Raw genomic sequence first — 21,064 nt, forward strand, 5'->3', positions numbered from 1 at the left:
CAAGCAAAACACCCCTGACAGATGGCCACCCAGCCTCAATGTTAATAATAATAATGTGATTTTGTGATACGAAATCCAGCATATCTAACTTGTTTGCTGTGTCATACAATATAATAATAATAATAATAATAATAATAATAATAGTAATAATAATAAAGGTTGTAAGAGAAGAGACCCCTTGGGTCATTTAGTCCAACCCCCTTCTGCCCTTGTGCCGTGGGGGCCGGATAAATAGCTTCGATGGGCCGCATCCGGCCCCCGGGCCTTAGTTTGGGGACCCCTGATCTAGGCCATCTTTCACAAGCTTTTTTGTAAGAATATTATGGGGGACCCTGTCAAATGTCTCACTGAAATCAAGATACATGACATTCACAGCTTTTCCATCTACCAGGCTTGTAACTAAAAAGAGAGAGAGGGCGGGGTAAGGTTCCTCTGGCATGACTTTTTTTTTGAGAAACATGTGAATGTGTTTCTCAAATGGGTTTTTCAAAAATAAGGCATGCCAGACAACCCTTTTCCTCTTATCTATGATGCTTGGTAAGGTAAAAGCAGTAGCTAATAAAGGGCTGCATTCAGGTGCATAGATGCAACCAAGGAAACCACAACCTGTGTGACCCAAGCAGGGTTACTGTCACTGGGATGCCTTGAAGGTCTCTCATTCACAGTTCGAGGTAGAGGTAGATAAGTACAATAAAATTGTACTGTTAGTGAGCTTCTTTCTCGAGACTTTTCTCCAGCATCAATCAGGGAGAAAAGGTAAACATGGTTCATTAATAATTTATTATATGTTTACATGTTTAAATGCATTTGTGTTATTGTATTTTACTCTGTATTACCGGGCTTGGCCTCCATGTGAGCCGCCCTGAGTCCCTTTGGGGAGATGGAACAGGATACAAAAATAAAGTTGTTGTTGTTGTTGTTGTTGTTGTTGTTGTTGTTGTTGTTGTTGAAAGAAGGAAGTTTTTAAGATTAAGTCAGGGGGCTGTGGTTTTAGCTATAAATAGATTTTTACTTGGTTTTTAAGGTTTTCACTGCTTATTTTTAATACTTTTAATGTTTAATTCATTTTTAATGTTTTTTTACATTTTAAATTGTATATTGTGAGCCACCTTGAGCCTCTTTTAAAGAGAAAAAGCAGGATACAAATCATAATCATAATTATAATCAGAGCCACAAAACACTGATGGCACTTAGAAGGCAACACAAACGTTGAATCGGGGCTTGTGGGCATGGTTCCACACAGGCCTGTAGCCACCTCTTGCTCCAGGAGCCACTCACGGAGCCCTTGGTCCTGACGTCCTCCTTGCTGGGAAGCCTTCTCTACCATGGGATACCCCCCCCCCCCGCACTACTATTATGGAGATGCCTATTACAACAGAGACTACTATGGGTCTTTACCACTCTCACTACAACTTGGGCTATCATTATTACTCTCCACAGTGCTACTATTATGAAGTCCTCTCACAGGAGAGGCCTGACCACTCAGCTCCACCATCAGCTACAGTATCTCAACCCCCAGCCGACCTGGCCTCAAACCCAGTACAAGCGGCAGCCGCTACCACTCAGATAGCAATACCTCTCCCTCAGGCAGTGACACCTCTCCCTGAGAGCTCTCTGGTGCCCCCAGTGGACAGTACAGTGGATGTAGGTACCGATGAGGGTTCAGACTCAAATTGCTAATAACTACAGAACGAAATATGAAAAACCACAAAAAGGATGGTTCTGTGCATATTTTCGTACATTTAGTTTTTTTTCAAGATAAATATATCCCTCCCTAGTAAAGGTAAAGGTTTCCCCTGACGTTAAGTCCTGTCATGTCTGACTCTGGGGGTTGATGCTCATCTCCATTTCTAAGCTGAAGAGCCGGCGTTGTCCGTAGACACCTCCAAGGTCATGTGGCCAGCATGACTGCATGGAGCGCCGTTACCTTCCCACCGGAGCGGTACCTATTGATCTACTCACATTTGCATGTTTTTCGAACTGCTAAGTTAGCAGGAGCTGGAGCTAACAGCGGGCGCTCAAGCCACTCCCAGGATTTGAACCTTGGACCTTTCGGTCTGCAAGTTCAGCAGCTCAGCGCTTTAACACACTTTGCCACCAGGGCTCCCTATTACACGCTAATATAATGACTATTAAGATAATACTTAATATTATCTTAATATTAAGATATTAATATTTAATATCTTAATATTTAATATTAAGTGTTATCTTAATATTCATTATATTAGCATGTAATACTTAATATTAATTTAATATTAGGTATTATCAAAAGGTCCCAGGTTCAAATCCCGGGAGCGGAATGAGCGCCCGCTGTTAGCCCCAGCTCCTGCCAACCTAGCAGTTTGAAAACATGCAAATGTGAGTAGATCAATAGGTACCGCTCTGGCGGGAAGGTAACAGTGCTCCATGCAATCATGCCGGCCACATGACCTTGGGGATGTCTATGGACAATGCCGGCTCTTCGGCTTAGAAATGGAGATGAGCACCAACCCAAAGAGTCGGTCACGACTAGACTTAACATCAGGGGAAAAACTTTACCTTTACCTTAAGATAATTCTTGTTGTACAGTAACGGATGTTGGAAATATTAGGCTGATAGATGTGGTATGCTACTAGTTGTTTCCAGGTTTGCTTGTTCATTCACATCCATTCCCATTCTTCCTACTTAGAAAAAGAGATGAATATACTTTTCTTTAAACAGGTTTTCTAAACTGTTTGATCTTTATTCATTATTGTGGTGAAATTAAGGGTTTGGTTTTAGATTCAGTGATGTCTACTAGCCACTTTGAAGCATTTCCTGGTTTTTAGTGGAAAGACAGGCTGAAAATGTATTAATTAATAAAATATTGTATTTCTCTATTTCCACTACTTGTAGGTGAAATAGACGGACGTGGCTTCTCAAAGGAGTCACTGAAGTCTCAAAAATGGCGACGGGTGGTTCACAAGGAAGTAATGTTCCTGAAAAAAACCTTCGCCTTACTACTTCAGCAGTAGCTGTCCTCTTATCTGGAACAACTTTTGTGCCAGTTAAGAAATTCGACGTTGGGGATGGTAATTATCTGAACTTTGACCAAAATGCTGTTGCTATACCTTGTACAGATCTAGATCTCATTGTGCAATTTGTACATACTTAGAAGAAAGCTTGTGGCATTAAATAACTGCTATTACAGACTTAGTAAATTAATAGTATTGCAAAATAGATTAAGCATTCAATATATCCTTAATTTACATTTCAAAATGAGATTTCATAGAGATCAGTCTACTTTCTCATATGCATTGATGAAATGATATTAAAACCAAAGGTTTTTAAGCATGACTAAACCGTTGTGAGAAAAGGAACCTACGGGAATAACCACTGGAGTCATGCACTCCCAGGAGGGGCCACAGAGGAGGCTCCAGATTAAGCACAATCCGAAGACCTGAAGATCTCAACAATGGATCAGGCAGAAGATAACATGGTACATGTTACAATGGCTGTGAAGGCGGAAGAAAGCTGCACCAGATTGGGAAGCCACCATTGTCATGTTAACCATGCCATTGATTGGGACCCCACTCTCTGAAAACTGTGTGTTGGTTGGCTGTGCACCAATCTCCACACATAGGCATCTTCCAAGAAAAATAAAAAGTCAACAAAAGTACCATGGTGATCAGTGAGTGGTGACAGGGGCAGGACTGTGAAATCTGGAAGTCTCTAGTCACAGACTGCCACATGGGCAGTGAATATAGATTCAGTCATTCTACCTCAAGGTTTGAGGCAATTGAGAAGTCCGGCAGCTGTATCCATGACTGAACAGCCCTTTTTAGGATCCACTCTGCTCACTCTACACAGGGAAGGGGCTAGAAAAGGTGCCCTACACATAGTCTGCCTCCCTTATCCCTGACTAGACTGCTGTGTCCAGAGGGGTCACCACCCTGAGGCCAAAAAAGAAAAATGAACTTTTTTGGAACATGGAACATATGGACACTGTTGGACAACACTGACAGTAAACTCCCGGAACGCAAGACTGCTATTATTGCAAGGGAGCTGGGACGCTTTAACATCAACATAGCAGTACTTCAGGAGACCAGAAGAGCAGGAAAGGGACAGCTGGAAGAAGAAAAAGGAGGCTACACCTTCTTCTGGAAGGGACTGGCTGAAGAAAAATGCAGAATACACGGAGTTGGCTTTGCTATCAGAAATGACCTGGTAAAGCACCTGTCTGAAGCAATGACAAACAACTCTCAACCCTCTGAATTAACCTTGCCAAAACCCAACAGGCAGCCATCATAACTGCCTATGCACCAACACTAGATGCTGATGAAAACATCAAGGAAAATTTTTACTGTCAGCTGGACACCATCCTATCGGAAATACCTAAGGAGAGCCAAATCATCCTCCTGGGGGATTTTAATGCAAGAGTCAGACAAGACTTAGACCTGTGGCCAGGGACCATAGGAAAAGACAGGGTTGGAAACAGCAACTTGAATGGCATCCTGCTTCTCACCAAATATGCAAAACACAACTTTATCATCATCAACACACTCTTCTGCCAGAAAAACAAGCTCAAGACATCATGGAAGCATTCCCAGTGAAAGCATTGTCACCTCTTAGACTATGTAATTACACGTGTCAGAGACTGCTGTGACATACTTCTCACAAGAGCCATGACAGGTGCTGATGATTGCTGGACAGACCATAGGCTAATTCAATCCATGATGGCTATCAAAATCACCCCCAAATGCAGACTCCAAGGAAAAATGAGGCACAAAATGAACACCCAAGCCCTTCAGGAGCCCTCCAAATGAGCCCTTCTCCAAACAACACTCAAGGATCATCTACCCACATAACACCCTGAAAATGTTGAGGAATATTGGAACATATTGGAAACCTCCATCATCACAGCCTGCAAAGAAACCATCGGATATCAAACTAAGAAACATCAAGACTGGTTTGACGAAAATGAAAAAGAGATGCAACAGTTAATTGATAAAAAAAAGGAAAGCCTTCCAAACATGGAAGAAAAACACCAATTGTGCTGCTAAGAAAATGACCTACACCAGTGCAAAAGCTGAGGTCCAAAGAAGGACCAAAGAACTCAAGAATATCTGGTAGACAAAGAAGGCTGAAGAAATCCAACATTTGGCAGATACCCATGATGCTAAGGAATTTTTTAAGGCCACCTAGGTCATCTATGGACCAAGAAATCATGGCATACACCCTCTACGCTCATCAGATGGAACCAAACTTCTGAAGGACAAAAAATCACACTACATTGGAAAGAGCACTACCACAACCCTCTGAATTGCAGCTCCAACATGGCCAAATAGGCTCTCTCGCAAATCCCACAACAAACCAAGGCGCTGCCTAGTCTGGAGAAATTCGGCAATGCCACCAGCCAACAAAACAAACAACAAAGCCAGAGGACGTGATGAGATCCCTGCTGAAGTTTTTAAAGAGAGTGGACCTGAGCTGACACAAGAATTCCATCAGCTCATTGAAAAAGTTTGGGTAACTGAGAAAATCCCAGTAGACATCAAGGATGCCACCAGCATCACCCTTTTTTAAAAAGGGGGATAGAACAGACTGCAGAAACTATCGAGGTTCTAACCTCTGCTGGGAAAATCATTGCAAGAATCCTTGCAAATTGCATTGAACCTGTCTCAGAAGACACACTCCCAGAATCCCAGAATGGCTTCACCTCCTCCAGAGGAACAGTGGACATGATCTTCATTGCACAACAGCTCCAAGAAAAATGCAGGGAACAAAATCAACCACGGTACATGGCATTGATTGACCTTGGAAAGACATTTGACACAGTGAATTGCAATGCTCTCTGGACCATCCTCCAAAAAATCGGGCACCCTGACAAATTTGTGAACATCCTGCGGCTCCTCCATGATGACATGATGGCAACAGTCTTGGACAGCAGTGGCTCCCAAAGGGACCCATTTAAGGTGGAATCAGGCGTCAAACAGGGAGGTGTTATTGCCCCTACCTTATTTTCCATCTTCATCGCTATGATACTTCACCTTGTTGATGGGAAGCTTCCCACCAGAGTGGAAATCAGGCAGAAATCAGGACAGAGAGTGTTTGGGGATCAGGACATCCATAAAGATACCAATGTGCTTGTTTATAAAGCTATTGTCCTCCAACCCTGCTATACGCTTGTGAAACGTGGACTGTCTACAGATGTCACACTCAACTCCTGGAACGATTCCATCAGCGATGCCTCCAAAAAATCCTACAAATCTCTTGGGAAGACAGGTAGACAAATGTCAGCATGCTGGAAAAAGCAAAGACTACCAGCATTGAAGCGATGCTCCTATGCCATCAACTCCGCTGGACTGGCCATGTTGTCTGAATGCCCAATCACCATCTCCCAAAGCAGTTGCTATACTCCCAACTCAAGAACAGGAAACGTAATGTTGGTGGACAGGAAAAGAGATTTAAAGGTGGACTTAAAGCCAACCTTAAAAACTGTGGTATAGACACCGGGAACTGGGAAGCCCTGGCCCTTGAGCTCTGTAACTGGTCCTAACCTTTACTTTTGAAAAAAAAATTGGCTTTATTATCACAAAGTCTAAGCACTTTATGACATATTTAAAGTAAATGAGAATTTGTAGCAGCTAGTTAAGAATTATCTATCTTGCTTAACTCATCTTGCATTTATTTGTGTTTTAGGAATGTTCTTCCAGTGGGTTCTATGTGCTGGCATCTCAGCAGTAGGTCTAGTTGTTGAGTTCACTCAGAGAAGCCCTACATTTTGGCCTCTTGCTATGGTTGGGGGCTTTTTATGGGCTACAGGTAATGTTGAATAAGTCTTATTTTTTCCAAAGAATGCACATTTAAAAATTACAACAATGCTATGAGTTAGAATCATAGAGGCATACAGATAGAAGAGACCACATGGGCCATCTAGTTCAACCCTCTGCTATGCATGAGCAGCACAATCAAAGAACCCCTTGCTATTGGCCACCCAGCCTCTGTTTCAAAGCATCCAAAGAAGATGCTTCTACCACACTCCGAGGCAAAGAGTTCCACTGTTGAACAGCTCTTATGGTCAGAAAGTTCTTCCTAAGTTTCCTGTAGTTTGGACCCATTGCTCTGAGTCCAGGCCACAGAAAACAAGCTTGCTCCTTCTTCTTTATGGTATCCTTTTAAATATTTAAACACAGCTATCATGTCTCCTGTTACCCTTCTCATTCTGCAGACTAAACATGCCTATCTTTTTAAGTCTTTCCCCCTCCTCCTCTTTCCTTCTTTGGGGGATTGGCTCTTTACGGGGGTGGGGTGGCCAGCCAACCACTCTGCCCTGACCTGGTCATCCTTCTCCCCTTGTCCCTGAGCCCCTCTATTGCCTTTTTGGGGGGGCAGCGGCCACTGCCTTCCCTTTCTGAATCAGTGGAGCTAATGATGACCTGCGCTGAACTGCTAAGCCTTAAAATAATATGCTCCAAAAACATGTTTTTTTCCCCAACATGTCTAGATTTCCCACAATACATTTTGAAAATGCCCCCCACCCCCAGTGGATCATACAGGAGTGTTTTTCTAATAAGGGGACAATGCTTGCTTGCTGCTGCTGCTGGCCTCTTCCATTATGTTTGGTGAGAACAAGAAATGCAAAAGCTTTGGAAGAAGTTGTTTTTTATTAGTAAAGAAGAAAGAGTAATAGTGAAGCACTGGGCTGTATGATGTGGAAGTACATCTTTGATATTTGGCAGGAAGGAAAGGTGTGCTGCTGCTGCTGCTGGAGAAGTTACAGGGCAGGGCTAGTGGGGGATCTCTTTTAGGGAATTTTTTAAAGGAGATTTTATTTATAAAAAGAAAAGAAATTCCTAAAAATCAGGGGATGACCCAGACATTATGAAACTTGGTGGGGTAACAGTGGTAGATATGTTCCCCAGATGTGGTCATTTTCATCCCCATAGTCCTAAAAATGACAGGAAGCGGAGGCTAGGAAGCCCCCCCCCCCTTGCCGGCAATGGGCTGGATCTAACCACATTTTTTTTGGCTGCTGAACAAAAACAGTTATCCATCTACTTGTCCATTTTTTGGAGATACACAAAAACAGATAAGGTGCTCTACTGGTATCTGACCAGCAGAAACGGATCAAGGTTTAGACAAAATGTGCAAGCCTATCCATTAGTATTATCATAATGAGTATAGTTGTTGCAATAATATAGCTATAAATGTTGCATCAAGACTCAATGGATTTTGTTGTCCTTTTCATCCTGTGCAGGTAATGTCACGGTTGTTCCTATTGTAAAAACCATTGGGCTAGCCCTTGGTCTTTTAATCTGGGCTTCTTTTAACCTGCTTACTGGCTGGGCCATCTCAAGGTAAGCACACTCATGGAATCATAGAATTGTAGAGTTGGAAGAGAGTGCATGGACCATCAAGTCCTATCCCCTGCTTAGCTCATGTTTAATGTTTGTTGTGTGTATTTGGGATATTTTCTGCAAAGACTGTCACAACTAGAGAAATCTTGACAACTACATTCCCTTGCTCATATATGTTTGTAGCAGCTTATGGTACAGAAATAATAGATCCCACTTAGAACCTCAAAACATTGGCTAGAATCTGAATGTCCCGCGGAAGCTATTTCTATGCACTCAAACAAGACAACTCTACCTTTTCCTGTGGTCCCTATGCACCCTGAGAAGTTGACACAAGAGTGGCTACACAACTGTCTGAGCAATGTTTTAGCATGGAAAAGAATGCTATGGAAAGGAGCTCAAAATCATGAGCAGCACATTGCTTTTACACCATTACTCAGACCCCGCCAACACTGCCATGCATTGTGATTTCAAACTGTATTATATGATCACTTTAGACTCGTATAATACAGTTTATGACAGTGTAGAGTGCTTCTGATCTGCTCACATCTTAATTTTAGGGGGCTATGGGTTCTTTTTTTCCAGACTGAGATGAAAGAAAAAGGCATTAGTGGTCCTACTTTCAAATGCAAATATCTAAGATTGATTAATTTGCTGAATTAACTGCCACTCTTTATTATTTTACTCTTCCTTGTTGTTGCATATTAACACTTTTGTAACAAACACAAGTGGCCTCAAACACAAATCAATAAAAGCAGCACAATATGAAAAAAGAAGGTAAACAATTGCATATATAGTAGATCAGAGCCAGATATCTATGCTTTCAGAAAGGCGTGTATGTATATTTTCTATTCTATGTATCAGATTTATTCAATCAGAGATACTGTGTACCTAGAAAATTTTGTATACAGGCCATCCCCGAGTTGCAGACATCTGACTTACATCCTATTCATAGTTAAGAATGGGGGTGAGACAATAAGAAGTGAAAGGAAATCTACCCCTTGGAAGGAAAACTCACTCCTGGAAGAGTTATCATGGCAAAATTGCGACTTCACTTAAGGTTTATTACCAATCCTTGTTTCTGTGACAACCCAAAAGTGAGATGAAATATTCTGAGCAGGGGCATCATAGACAGCAAAACAAATGCCACAGGTGTGTTCACCCTTCTTTATGCTATCCAACTAAAAATACATACAAATCCAGTTTAAGAAGAAACCTAGAGGACCTATTTTGTCTACAACCCAGGAACTGCCTATACTGTCTCTGTGGTCCTCTAGGTATTGTTTGGCTGTGGACCTTTCTTAGTTTCATTTATTTTTGAAAATTTAAAAAACAGAGTTCTACTTTTGCTTCACAGGTTTGGTTTGTTTGGAATTGAGCCAGAACCAGTTGCAAAGCCTGTCTTGAACTATGTTGGAGCTGGACTTTCAATGCTCAGGTATTTGTTGTTGTTGTTGTTGTTGTTGTTGTTGTTGTTGTTTTAAAAAGGCGTTCTTAATAACTACACTATTCTAGTTTTTTAAAAAAAAACATAATTGAGTGAAACAATGAGTTTTGTGTTTCATGAGATTTTCTTTGCAGCATCATCCTGTTCCTTTTAATTAAAAATGATGATGAAGGTTCACCATCTACATCAGAATTTACGCCATTATCTAAAGATGAGGTAAGTTCCATTATCATATGTTAGGTATATGCTTCAGCACTTGAAGAAAGGCTTTAGCTTCAGATCATTTGCTTTCTAAAGCTTTGTGGAGGAGCTATAAGGCCCCAGCATTCTTTTTTTCCTGCTTCATGTGAGATTCTCTTCAATAATGCATGTTAAGTTATTCCATACTACAAAATGATAGCACTATGATTCCACTTTATCCTATGGGATTCTGGGATGGCAATTTAGGCCCCACCTACACTTCTATAAAATTCAGTTTTGGGATGCAGATTGCCTGCTTTGAACTGAATTAGGTGGTAGTGTAAATGCATGTCATCCAATTTAATACAGATACTTTGCATTCCGAAATTGGATTATGTGGCAGTGTAGATAGGGCCTTAGGGAACAGCATTTAGCATTTTGAACCAGAGTGAGCTGGTGCCTAACGAAATGACCAATCCCAAGATTCTATAAGAAGTTGCCATGGCAGTTTAACTGGAATCATAGTGCTATAGTTGTGTGTTGTGAAATGGCCTTGGAAGTGATTTTCAGTGTCACCTCAGGTACTAGAGGAGACATATCTCTCTCATAGTTGGTAAATGTTGATAGCCAAAGAAACCAGGTTGGAATATTTTCAAAAATTTTAGACTCAGTACATTTCATTTTTTTTTTGTCAACAGCAACTCAATGCTTGCGAACGTGGGCTTTATCAAAAGCCAAAAAACGCTGCTGAACAAGGAACTGAAAACAAAGACAATGTGTCATGGTTGAAAGGACTTTCTCCACTGAAAAAGAGAATAGTGTATGTTGACCATATGCTTCTGTTGCATTTCTCTACCCTGTTACTTTTGGTGACATCCATTTTTGGTTAATTTTCAAAGGCAGCAGAAATAAAACACTTGTAACTATCCTATTACAGTTGTGAGAACTTTTGACATCTTTTTCTGGGAACCCATCAACATTTTTTATATGTTGCTATGTTTTCTATGACAACATTGCTCAAAACATACTGAATTTACCTTCTCTTTCTCTTTCTTTTCCTATCAGAGGCTGCTCTCTGGCTGCGATCGCTGGCATATTGTATGGTTCTAGTTTTGTGCCTATACTTTATATCAAGTACCATGGCAAAAGGAATGTACCGGGCTATGAAGGAGCCAGTCAGACTGGTAAAGTCCAATGAATACTTGTAATAATAGCCTCCAGAGAGAAATCCATAACAGTCCAGAAGTCCTATTGCACCTTAAAGATTAACCAATTTGTTTAATCATAAAACTTCAGGGACTACATTCCACTTTGCAAGGAAGCACAAGGCTTTGCATTAAGGCACATTACTTTATTTCTAAAAGTGGTGTGTGTGGGTATGTGTGCCTTCAAGTCACCTGATGACTTGCATAAGGAAGACTAAAATTCTGCATTGGCCTGCCAGAAGACTTCAAAGGGACACACCTGTTCTGGCAAACAAAATTCATTCTTTTTGTTCGCAAACACCTTTTATGGGACATGAGGGCATGGTTTGGGGCCTTCCTGGACTCCTGGGTGCGTTTTGGAACATTTAATGGGGAAAATGTTTGGAAAACCTTTGCGAATTTTTATTTTGACCCATGGGATTGGAGTGCTCAGGGAAACTCCAAAACATGTGGAAATGCATCCCCTAGATATAATTGTTGGGCTTTGGGAAGCAAAATCATAACTGGGGGGGGGGGGCACAAAATTATCCTCAGGGGCACAAAACTACAGGAAAGGAGATTACACCTGAACATCAGGAAGAACTTCCTTACTGTGAGAGCTGTTCGGCAGTGGAACTCTCTTCCCCGGACTGTAATGGAGGCTCCTTCTTTGGAGGCTTTTATGCAGAGGCTGGATGGACACCTGTCAGGAGCGCTTTGAATGAGATTTTCCTGCTTCTTGCAGGGGGTTAGACTGGATGGCCCGTGAGGTCTTTTCCAACTCTACGATTCTATGATTCTACATGCCACCACAGGCCGCATTTTGCCCACAGCTGAAGAATGGTGTTAACAGCCATTGTGAATGATGATTATGCTTACATGCAAGCATGTGCATGTGGTCGTCTTTGGTCTTCTTCAACCTGATGCCCCCCTGTGATGTGGGAGGATAAATCCTGATACCTACAGCCAACATACTAGCTGGCATGATGGCTAGTGCAGTCCACCACATCTGGAGGACTTCAAGTGGAAGAAGAATTCTTTATATCAATGTATATGTAGTTAGGGAAATATTGCAATGCTTGATGAAATAGTTGTGTTTGTGACATCCTTATGTAATTCCTGAATATGTTTCCTATATGACTTTACACACACTTTGATCTTTTCTTTCAGATTTAGATTATGTTCCTGCACAATTCCTTGGTATCTTTGTTACAAGTACCATCTACTTTTTGATCTACTGGAGAGCGATGTCAAATAATGTTAAAGTTGATTTTGAAACCGTAATTCCAGGTATAATTTTGAAATATGCCACTTTCATTTTATTTACAAGTTCATCTCAAATATATTTTATTCCGTTTCTCTTAAAATAATGTATAATATAACTGGCGTATGTTGCTGTTGTTTTTTCTTGGGGGGGGGGGGAGCATTGCTCTCCCAGTGAGACCCTGTGCTGGTTTCATTGGAGCCAGCACAACACGGGAAGCATCCTGTGTTATGGGGAAAGAATGAAATGAGGCTTTCACCCCAGATGGAGACGAGCCCTTGGCTGGAAGTCACACAATGTTGTGTGTTGTCCGGCATGGGACTCCATTCATTAGACAAGGTGAAAGCATCCTAGGACGCTAAATTCATCCCATCTGATAAAGTCCTATTGTAGTGGGGGATTCAGAGTCTAGTACTCAAAGCACCATGTCACACTGAAGTATACCATTCTTAAAGTCACTAGCTATCTTTTCAATGGAAATGAAAAGTCTGCTATCCTGCAGATAAGCCTTAAAAGTTACTGAAAATCATGGGAATTTAAATATTATTTAATTCTAGCATCTAAAAAAAGAAAAAATATTATAATAGAAGGTATATCCTCTATAAGTATGCTATCAGTGGTAGCATTTAGTAAGTAAAATTGTTTTTAAGGTAGCAATCTCATGTCCTGGTTCTATAAATGACTTTTGGAACATAGGAAGTTGCCTAATACAAAATCACACAGTTGGTCCGTCTAGTCCAGTATCACAATTTCTGACTAATAGTAGCTTTTGGAGGTTTCATCATCAAACTGGCCTGGTGGCTGAAAGAAGTTTGGTTCGGCACCACTAGACACCACCAGTTTCATCATCCCTTGTGTCCTTTGCTCAGCAGGAGACATGAAATCCTGGTTGTCATTCCTTACCACATGTACTAACAGTGGTCACAGCATCTACGGAGGAGGGAGGGAGGAAGGAGAAATCACCTCCTCCATCCCCCTCTGGCCGGTGTTGGTAAATGTGTTAAGCAAAAACCACCAGCAATTTTGCTTTCTAAGATGAGCACATAAGAAGGATGTAAAGCGCCATCTCCTGTCCCCGGGGCTGCCCAAGGCTAGGGAAAAGCAGGATGGCCATGTGAATAGCCAAAGCCAGTTAGGACTCAGAACTAGCCCCACTGTTTACACTTCCACAAATTGCAAAAAACCTCCAACATTATGCTTTTAACACAGCAGAAGACAACATTAATTAACCTTGGTGGGCATTAGGGCAAATGAGCCTCATTTGTCATGTGGATGTCATGAGTCTATTCACTCTCATCCAGCTCATTTGGTCTGTGTAGATGAGCCTTTAAGAGAAGCAGTCTGCCTTTTTTGTGCTGTTAATTTAGTCCTGTACTGTTGGATTGCACAGTTGCAATTGTGTGAGGCACAGTTCTCTTCAAAATAAACTCTACAACTGTGCTTCTCAAATTTTGTTTTCACAAACATTTTGGATTTCAACTCAAAAGTGGTCAGGTATTCTGGGATTTGAAATCCAAAACACCACTAGAAGATCTGAGCTTTTGAAAATCCCTGTTTTGTGTAACATGCTGGACTCTGTGGTCAATGTCTAGAATTATCAAGAACAAACATATAGTATCCCAGGATTGGTTAAAACAAATAATACTAATATATTCTGCTAGCTCCTGCTTGAATTGAGTATTTACTTGTTTGTTTCCTTGCTTGTTTATTATGCCTATGTAATTTAAATGCTATAAATGTATTTCCCAATAGTCAATCTTCATTTAGTTAAAATGGCACTATCTCTCACTAGAGGGGGAGAGCAACTGGCTCAGGGAAACAGTTGAGTTTTCAGGGGAAAATGCAAGAGAGTAGATAGCTTCTCTCTATTTGGGAAAGGGGAAGGATATTATTAAGATGTAATCAGTCCAACCCTATTACAGAAATAGGGAGGGGAAATGAAATAGTATATTGTAGAAGACAGTGTCACTTGCTGGTTGACTGAACCCTAAATAGAAATAACCCAAACTGTAATTGTTTAGATCCCATGAAGACTGAATATACTGATTTCATTTTTAATTGGTCATCAGGTTTTATTTCTGGCATACTGTGGGCAATCACCACTTGCTATTGGTTTATTGCGAATGGATACCTTGCTGCTATAGTCAGCTTTCCCATAATAACCGCAGTAAGTTACAGTAAAATCATAAATCTGTCTGTAAATGAGAAGTGGGGAACATGGGTTGTATAGTTTAGAAATATGGCAGGGTATTGAATAGTTACTTAAGGGGTTTCATTTTTTTTCCATGCCAGGTAAGGCATGCAACATTTTTTTCTGTGCTACAACTATTTTTTGCATGTTGGCTGAGGAATTATGGATGTTTGTCCTCCAACAAATAGCTTCTCTGAACAGAGACATGCATATTTCTTAATCCTACCTCTAAATGAGGAACTTCATCCCACATAATAGATCAAGTGTTTGAGAGAATAGGTTTTCCCTAAAGCTTTGCCATACCCCATTTTGAAATTAAATTGAAGATTTTCATACCTCCATCACACCTAATCCATCTCTCCACTTTTAAAAGGTTTATCCATGTGATTTGCTATCACACTGTAAAGACTTGTTTCCCCCATTTTATGTTTTTAAAACTTCTCTCTTTGTAATCTTGGGAGTCCAACTTACAGCCCAAAAAAATTACAAGAACCTATAAAGAAGGGTTATTCTTACATTCTTACAGGAGGGAGGGGGGAAATGAAGTTTTAGCTTTCTTAAATCTCTCTCTGCTATCCTTTTGATAGTCTAAAGCAGTACATCATGAGTTTCAGAGAGACAAGAGTTCAAAAGGACTTTTATGACCCAACACAGGAGGGCGGAGGGGGGTGTTGAAAGAGGGAGCTTGCTAAGGTTACAGAGAGATTAAGTGCAGGTTTTGCATGCTTGCTATTTTCTCCTGAATGTTTTAAATATCTCGTTTGCTATACCTCCTCAGTCCCAAAACGGTAACGGTGGCAGAAAGGAATTGATTCTGCCGATCTCAGCTCCTTCTCCATGATGACGTCGTCGTTTTATTTACAAATGGTCAATGGGGAATCCCCATCACATATTAACTTGGGCATTTTCCTACATCTCTACGCGGGGAATTGAAGAATAAGCCACTTGCCAATCAACTCAGGAATCATGGAAAAAACCCTCACTTTAGAAACAGCAAGATACTACTACCCCACATTTGAAGCTTGTGTCATGTGAAGGGCACCATTGTTGGCAATTTCTTAAGTGTATAGAAATGTTTATTTGTATGTGTTGAAGTCAGAGGTTTTACATATGATCTTGAAGAGTTTATTATAAGGAAGTATATATCAAGTTCTATTCTGCTCTGTAGATTCTGTTTTCCTCATTTCCTTATTTTATTATGATAATATGTGATTGCATTTGAAAAATGTAATTCTAGCCTGACCATGCTGGAATTTGCAGAGCTAGAAGCCATGACTGATCCTATACACTTTTGATTGAGGCAAAGGCCCTCACATCCATCAATATAAATATACAATTCAATGTAAAGAAGCAGAAATGTGTTCATGATTGAACAATGCCCTTTATGGTGCATATGGGCCACTTAGGGATGTCAGAGAGACAAAATATGGACTTTACTCTTCCTTCTCTAAGTTACTTTGGTGTTTATGCCATTGGAAGTTCCCATGATATTACATGGGATGTGCAAAAGAGTCACTATGGGAAGGAGAGCAGGGTGTCTTTAGAACATCTCTTTTATTAATGTTTTCATTTGTTAAAATGCTTAATTGCACCTTTTTATCGTACAACCTTTTTAATGAACAATAACATCAAAAAATATGTCATAACAGGAAAATGGCCGTCTTATGCTCCTCAGCAACTTCCTTTTGTGTGGTGCTTACCACTTCATCATTATTCACCATCAAAATACAATAATGGGAGAATTAAAAATAACAAACTATGAGTTACTGCTCGAGTCAGCGGAATGTCCTGATTTGAGCATTGGACTACAAGTCTGGAGCTCAGGATTCAAATCCCCACTTGGCCATGGAAACCCACTGGGTGATCTTGGGCTAGCCATATCCTCTCATCCATAAACAGATCTTGTCAAGAAAACCTTGTGTCAGGTTTGCCTTACAGTCACCATCAATCAAAGTGACTTAAAGACACACAACAAAAATGAGTTGCCGCAGCCATGAGTTAGTGTGTGGTATCTCTACATAGGCAGGAGTTGAGGTGTGTTTCAAAATGGACAGTGACAAACTTTTACCTAGCTTTGAAGCATGTTTGTACAGAAGAGTTTGAGTTCAGCACATATTAGTGTGAGAGGTAAGCCTATCTACCTCTGACAAAAACCAAAGTTTCCTTATTCTTGTCTAGAGCCTTTTGCAGGGTTGATTTATGCTTTTGTTTGTGCAATTAGTTAATAATTTACTGCACAATTATATTTTATTGAATGCATTATTAAATTTAAATGAGATTGTTCAACATGAACAAAATTCTCCTGAATAAATTATCTTTTATTCACTATATGTTAATCATGTTCTTATAGGGTCCTGGCATTCTAGCTGCAGTGTGGGGAGTGCTGGTGTTCAAAGAAATAAAGGTAAGTGATGCAATATCCTGAACATACACATGTCTTCACAGCCATGTCGACATTTGAGGAACAGTGCTAAGACTGCAAGAGAAAAAGCCCTGGGAACTGAGATGCACACTTTCCCCATGCTACAGTTAAAGTATGCTGATGCATTTTCCACCCTGGCAAGATGTGTGAGTTCAGACTTGAATGTTCCAAACTAGTCAAGAGAAAAGAAGCACAAATCTCTTTTACCTTCTTTCCCCCTACTTATTTTGACTTTCCAAACCATTAGATGGAAGTTGTTATCAAAACTAACCTTGCCCCACATTACCAAAAGTCAGGGAAAAGTCTGAATTCTGCCCCAGAATTTGGATTTCCCGTCGACTTAGGATAGTAGCCTACATGGAACCAACTGCTACTGTCCCCACTGCCTTCCCATGTTTCCAGTGCTCTTGACAGCCTGGGGAAATTGTATAATATTCCTCCCTGCTCCATGTTGAGGCAATAAGCACAGAGAAGGGAGAAGAAGAGGAGGGATTTCCTCCTCTTACTCTCTCTTTGCTTTCACTGATTTCAGGGGAAGTGAAGAGAAACATGTATTATGACTGGATACCACTGGGACATCGGGGGAAAGGGGGTCAGTTTGGGTAGTTGCCCAATGGCACAGAACTGAATTTGGACTTCTGGGCAATGGGAACTTCTTCCCAGATTCATGACACCTGGAGAAGTCCCTGTGGGGACATCTTTTGTGCCAATCAGGTGTCTAGCATGATGGATCAGCCCTGAATTAACTGTCATTATAGATGTGCCCTTGGACCTAAGTTCTTTAGATCTTTAAATGATAACACCAGTACTGTTCCATATTCAACCATTCTTGCCTTCACTAGCATTCAGATGGACACACTATGCACCAACACACATTTCTAAACCTTCTTTAAAGGCAGAGGCAACATAAAATACAGCATGATTGTTCAGAGGGCCTTTCACACTATAGAGTTATAGCACTATGGTTCTATTTTGACTGCCATGGCAACATCTTATGGAATTTAGAGAGATTTTTAGAATTCTATGCCAGATAGTTCTATTGTGTCACCAAGCTACAAATTCCAGAGTTCTATAAGTTGTTGCAATGGCAATGGCAGTGCTGACATAATGTTATAACTGTAAAAGTGTGAAAGTGCCCTAACAGAAAGGTAACTAGCATATGGGTAATTGAGTCAAGATAGCAATTGCTTTCCCACACATCTGCAGCAGTATATTTGTGTTACGCTATTTTATCCTCACAATGATTAAATTAGTTAGGCATGGAAAATAAATAGTGATTGATCCAAGATAAAAAAATTCATAGCTCACCCAAAGTCCAATTACAGGCTAATTTAATAAGCAGTGCATTTCATTTGGCTAACTGGATGTATGTTGTCTAGCTACTGTATACCTATACTAGGTATAGGGTACCTGGACTTAAATTTTCTTACAACCTCATCAGACAGAGTAACATTCAGCAGCAAACACCGGATCCTCTATAGTTTTGAGACAGAGCTCACCAGCTCCCGTCTCACGATGTAGAACTACTTCCATTGGGGCTCTGTCACAAAAATATAGAGGATCCAGCGTATGCCGCTGCTGCTCAATTGGAATCAAGGGGGGGAAGCCGGGCAGTGGACGCTTCCCCCACATGAGATTAGGTAAGGGGGAAGCTGGGTGATATGGGGCAATGGATTCTCCATGCCCCACACCAGACACCGCCCGATTCGCCATGATGCGTGGCCATTCCGGTGGCCCATATGATGAGGTCATTATAAATAATGTATGTACTGATAAACCAACACTGATATGAGTCTGCTGATCTACAATGCAATGCATGTTATATTTCTTGAATCTCTTGTATTTTTCTTCCTTGCTTTTTCCCTTTCCAATCCATTCTATATTTCTGCAGGGACTGAAGAACCATGTCCTGCTCATTGTTGGATTTTGCTTCATCGTAGCTGGATTGCTTTCAACCATTTTTTCAAAAACCTGAAGATAACATCACTTGAACCAGCAGATGGCACCATCAGTTTAATAACTTTGTGTATATAGTTTTATGTAGGTGTGTAGGTTATATAGGACGTTATATAGGAAGCATTAATTAATTAGGTATTTAGACTTGTATCCTATCTCTAAGCTATTTCATTATATGTTTATGTGTAATAAAGATATTCCATAATCCAAACCCTTTCTGATTTCAATCATTTTGGATAAAGAATACTTTATCTATTATTTTAAGGCGAACTAAATTTTATATTAAACATCACAGAATTAGAGACTACAGTTTGACATTTCTATTCATATAACATATGTTCCTGAATTTACCATGGAAACAGAAGAATGCATTTAATAGTCAACCCTATTGACATTAATGACTTCTGCCAGAAATTACCACAGATCAAACATTGCTTTTTGAATTTTTAAATATTTTTAAAGCCACACATCGTTGAAACTGTGGATACAGAATGCATGGAGGTCCAACTGTATCTTAGCTATCAGACCTAATAGACTATGACAGATATAATTAAGATACATTTAAATCTTAGATCTTTCCGGTTTTTAATTCTAGTCCATCTGCTGTCTTTAATTATGTTTCATGCAATTTCAAGGTAACAAAAATATCAGCTGTAATGGCTGTCGTGCACTGACTTTATGTCTCAATGATATGACTAGCACATTCATTTTGACTTAGCAAGATCTTGTATTACACTAGACTAGTATATACCCAATATTCCCTTTGTGCAACATGTAAAAGTCCAGCTACTCCTGAAGAAAGTCTAATCCCAAGACCATTCTTGTACATCCCAAAATTCTTATGAAACTGGTTGCCTTTATAACTAACTTTATAACTCTTTCTAAACTATCTAGGTTCAGATTCAAGTTTAATTTAAACTTTAATTTAATTGTATTCATAATTTGGGGACCTATGCACATTATGGGATCACACACAACTGAGAGGCTTGTTTTAGAGTGTCAACTCGATACTTAGCCACAGGCTAATAGAACGACATGTTGGTGTTACTCGTGCTCAACAATATTTGGAAGGCCACACAATTCCCACCAATGATTTATACCAATGTGATTTTGAAAAATTAAATATTAGCTGTCCTTTCAAGGGCATTCTATAAATCTACATATATGCAAATTGGCCACTGTAGAAAACAACATGCTACAGTAAACAGCCTATTACATTTGCTGAAATGAGCTCGACTAGAGAAGTTGCCAATAATTAAATGTTGTTGACTCTGGTTTCAGCGCCTCTGCAGACAGAGGTCCTAGCAATACCAAGAAATGCAAGGGTTTGACCCCAGAACTGCCTACGTGCAAATCAAGTGGTGTACTACTGACACATCTCACTAACCCAGTGGTTCTCAACCTGTGAGTCCCCAGGTGTTTTGGTTTACAATTACACCGGTTGCGGACCACTGCTCTAACCACTTAATCACACTGGTCCTTTTTGCCTCTTTGAAGCACTTTGGAGATGGTCTCTTCTGAGCGCCGTCACATGACGCTTGGCAGGCCCCACCTCATTTACTCTCCTAGTGCCGAGGAAGTACTGCAAGATGCTTCCCTGGCAACAACAGAGAGATAAGTGGGTTTGGGGTAGCTTCCATGGAGCTACCGGCATTTTTTGTTCTTTCCCCTCTGTGATGGGGAAAAGGACAATGAGGCAACATATGTTGCCGCCCTTTCTCCCATCTGATGAGGACAGAGACAGGGTACCAACACGCTTTGTCACATTGTCTCCACCTCATAGGGGAAGAAGGGAGGGCGCACAGAGTGCCACAAGGTGCCTTGCATGACTGCTGCCGGAACAGCACACAGCAACATGTGAGGAGGTCCTAAGTGTTGTGTTCTTAATATAATATTTCCCATTCATAAGATGCCTAGGATATGAATTTGCATTTGGTAAGAGCACTGTTGTTCCTCACCCTTTCTACTTTAGCTTCCTCTTATTAGGACATCATGAGTTTTTGAGAAAGGTCACTTGTTGGGCACCACTATGATACAAAGGTAAAATACTTAGCACTAGAACAGTGGTTCTCAGCCTGTGGGTCCCCAGATGTTTGGGCCTTCAA

General features: G+C 40.6%; 1 protein-coding gene across 1 annotated transcript; it reads left to right on the top strand.

Annotated features, from left to right (window-relative positions):
* Positions 1 to 411: 411 nt before the first annotated feature.
* Positions 412 to 19,170, top strand: tmem144 (transmembrane protein 144). Its single transcript, XM_062981226.1, has 12 exons — positions 412 to 756; positions 2,875 to 3,050; positions 6,661 to 6,783; positions 8,219 to 8,318; positions 9,673 to 9,753; positions 9,897 to 9,978; positions 10,641 to 10,762; positions 11,008 to 11,126; positions 12,297 to 12,416; positions 14,460 to 14,557; positions 16,932 to 16,985; positions 18,895 to 19,170. Exons 2-12 carry the CDS (start codon positions 2,924 to 2,926, stop codon positions 18,976 to 18,978), a joined length of 1,110 nt encoding a protein of 369 aa, XP_062837296.1. The 5' UTR covers positions 412 to 756; positions 2,875 to 2,923; the 3' UTR covers positions 18,979 to 19,170.
* Positions 19,171 to 21,064: the final 1,894 nt, after the last annotated feature.

The sequence above is a fragment of the Anolis carolinensis genome, chromosome 5, assembly GCF_035594765.1.
Source record: "Anolis carolinensis isolate JA03-04 chromosome 5, rAnoCar3.1.pri, whole genome shotgun sequence".
NCBI lineage: Eukaryota > Metazoa > Chordata > Lepidosauria > Squamata > Dactyloidae > Anolis > Anolis carolinensis.

Excerpts from the sequence above, each read along its gene's own strand:
- tmem144 (XM_062981226.1), top strand. The coding sequence starts at position 2,924 with ATGGCGACGGGTGGTTCACAAGGAAGTAATGTTCCTGAAAAAAACCTT. Across the intron at positions 3,051-6,660 it reads GAAATTCGACGTTGGGGATG|GAATGTTCTTCCAGTGGGTT; the intron begins GTAATTATCTGA and ends TTTGTGTTTTAG. Across the intron at positions 14,558-16,931 it reads GCTTTCCCATAATAACCGCA|GGTCCTGGCATTCTAGCTGC; the intron begins GTAAGTTACAGT and ends ATGTTCTTATAG.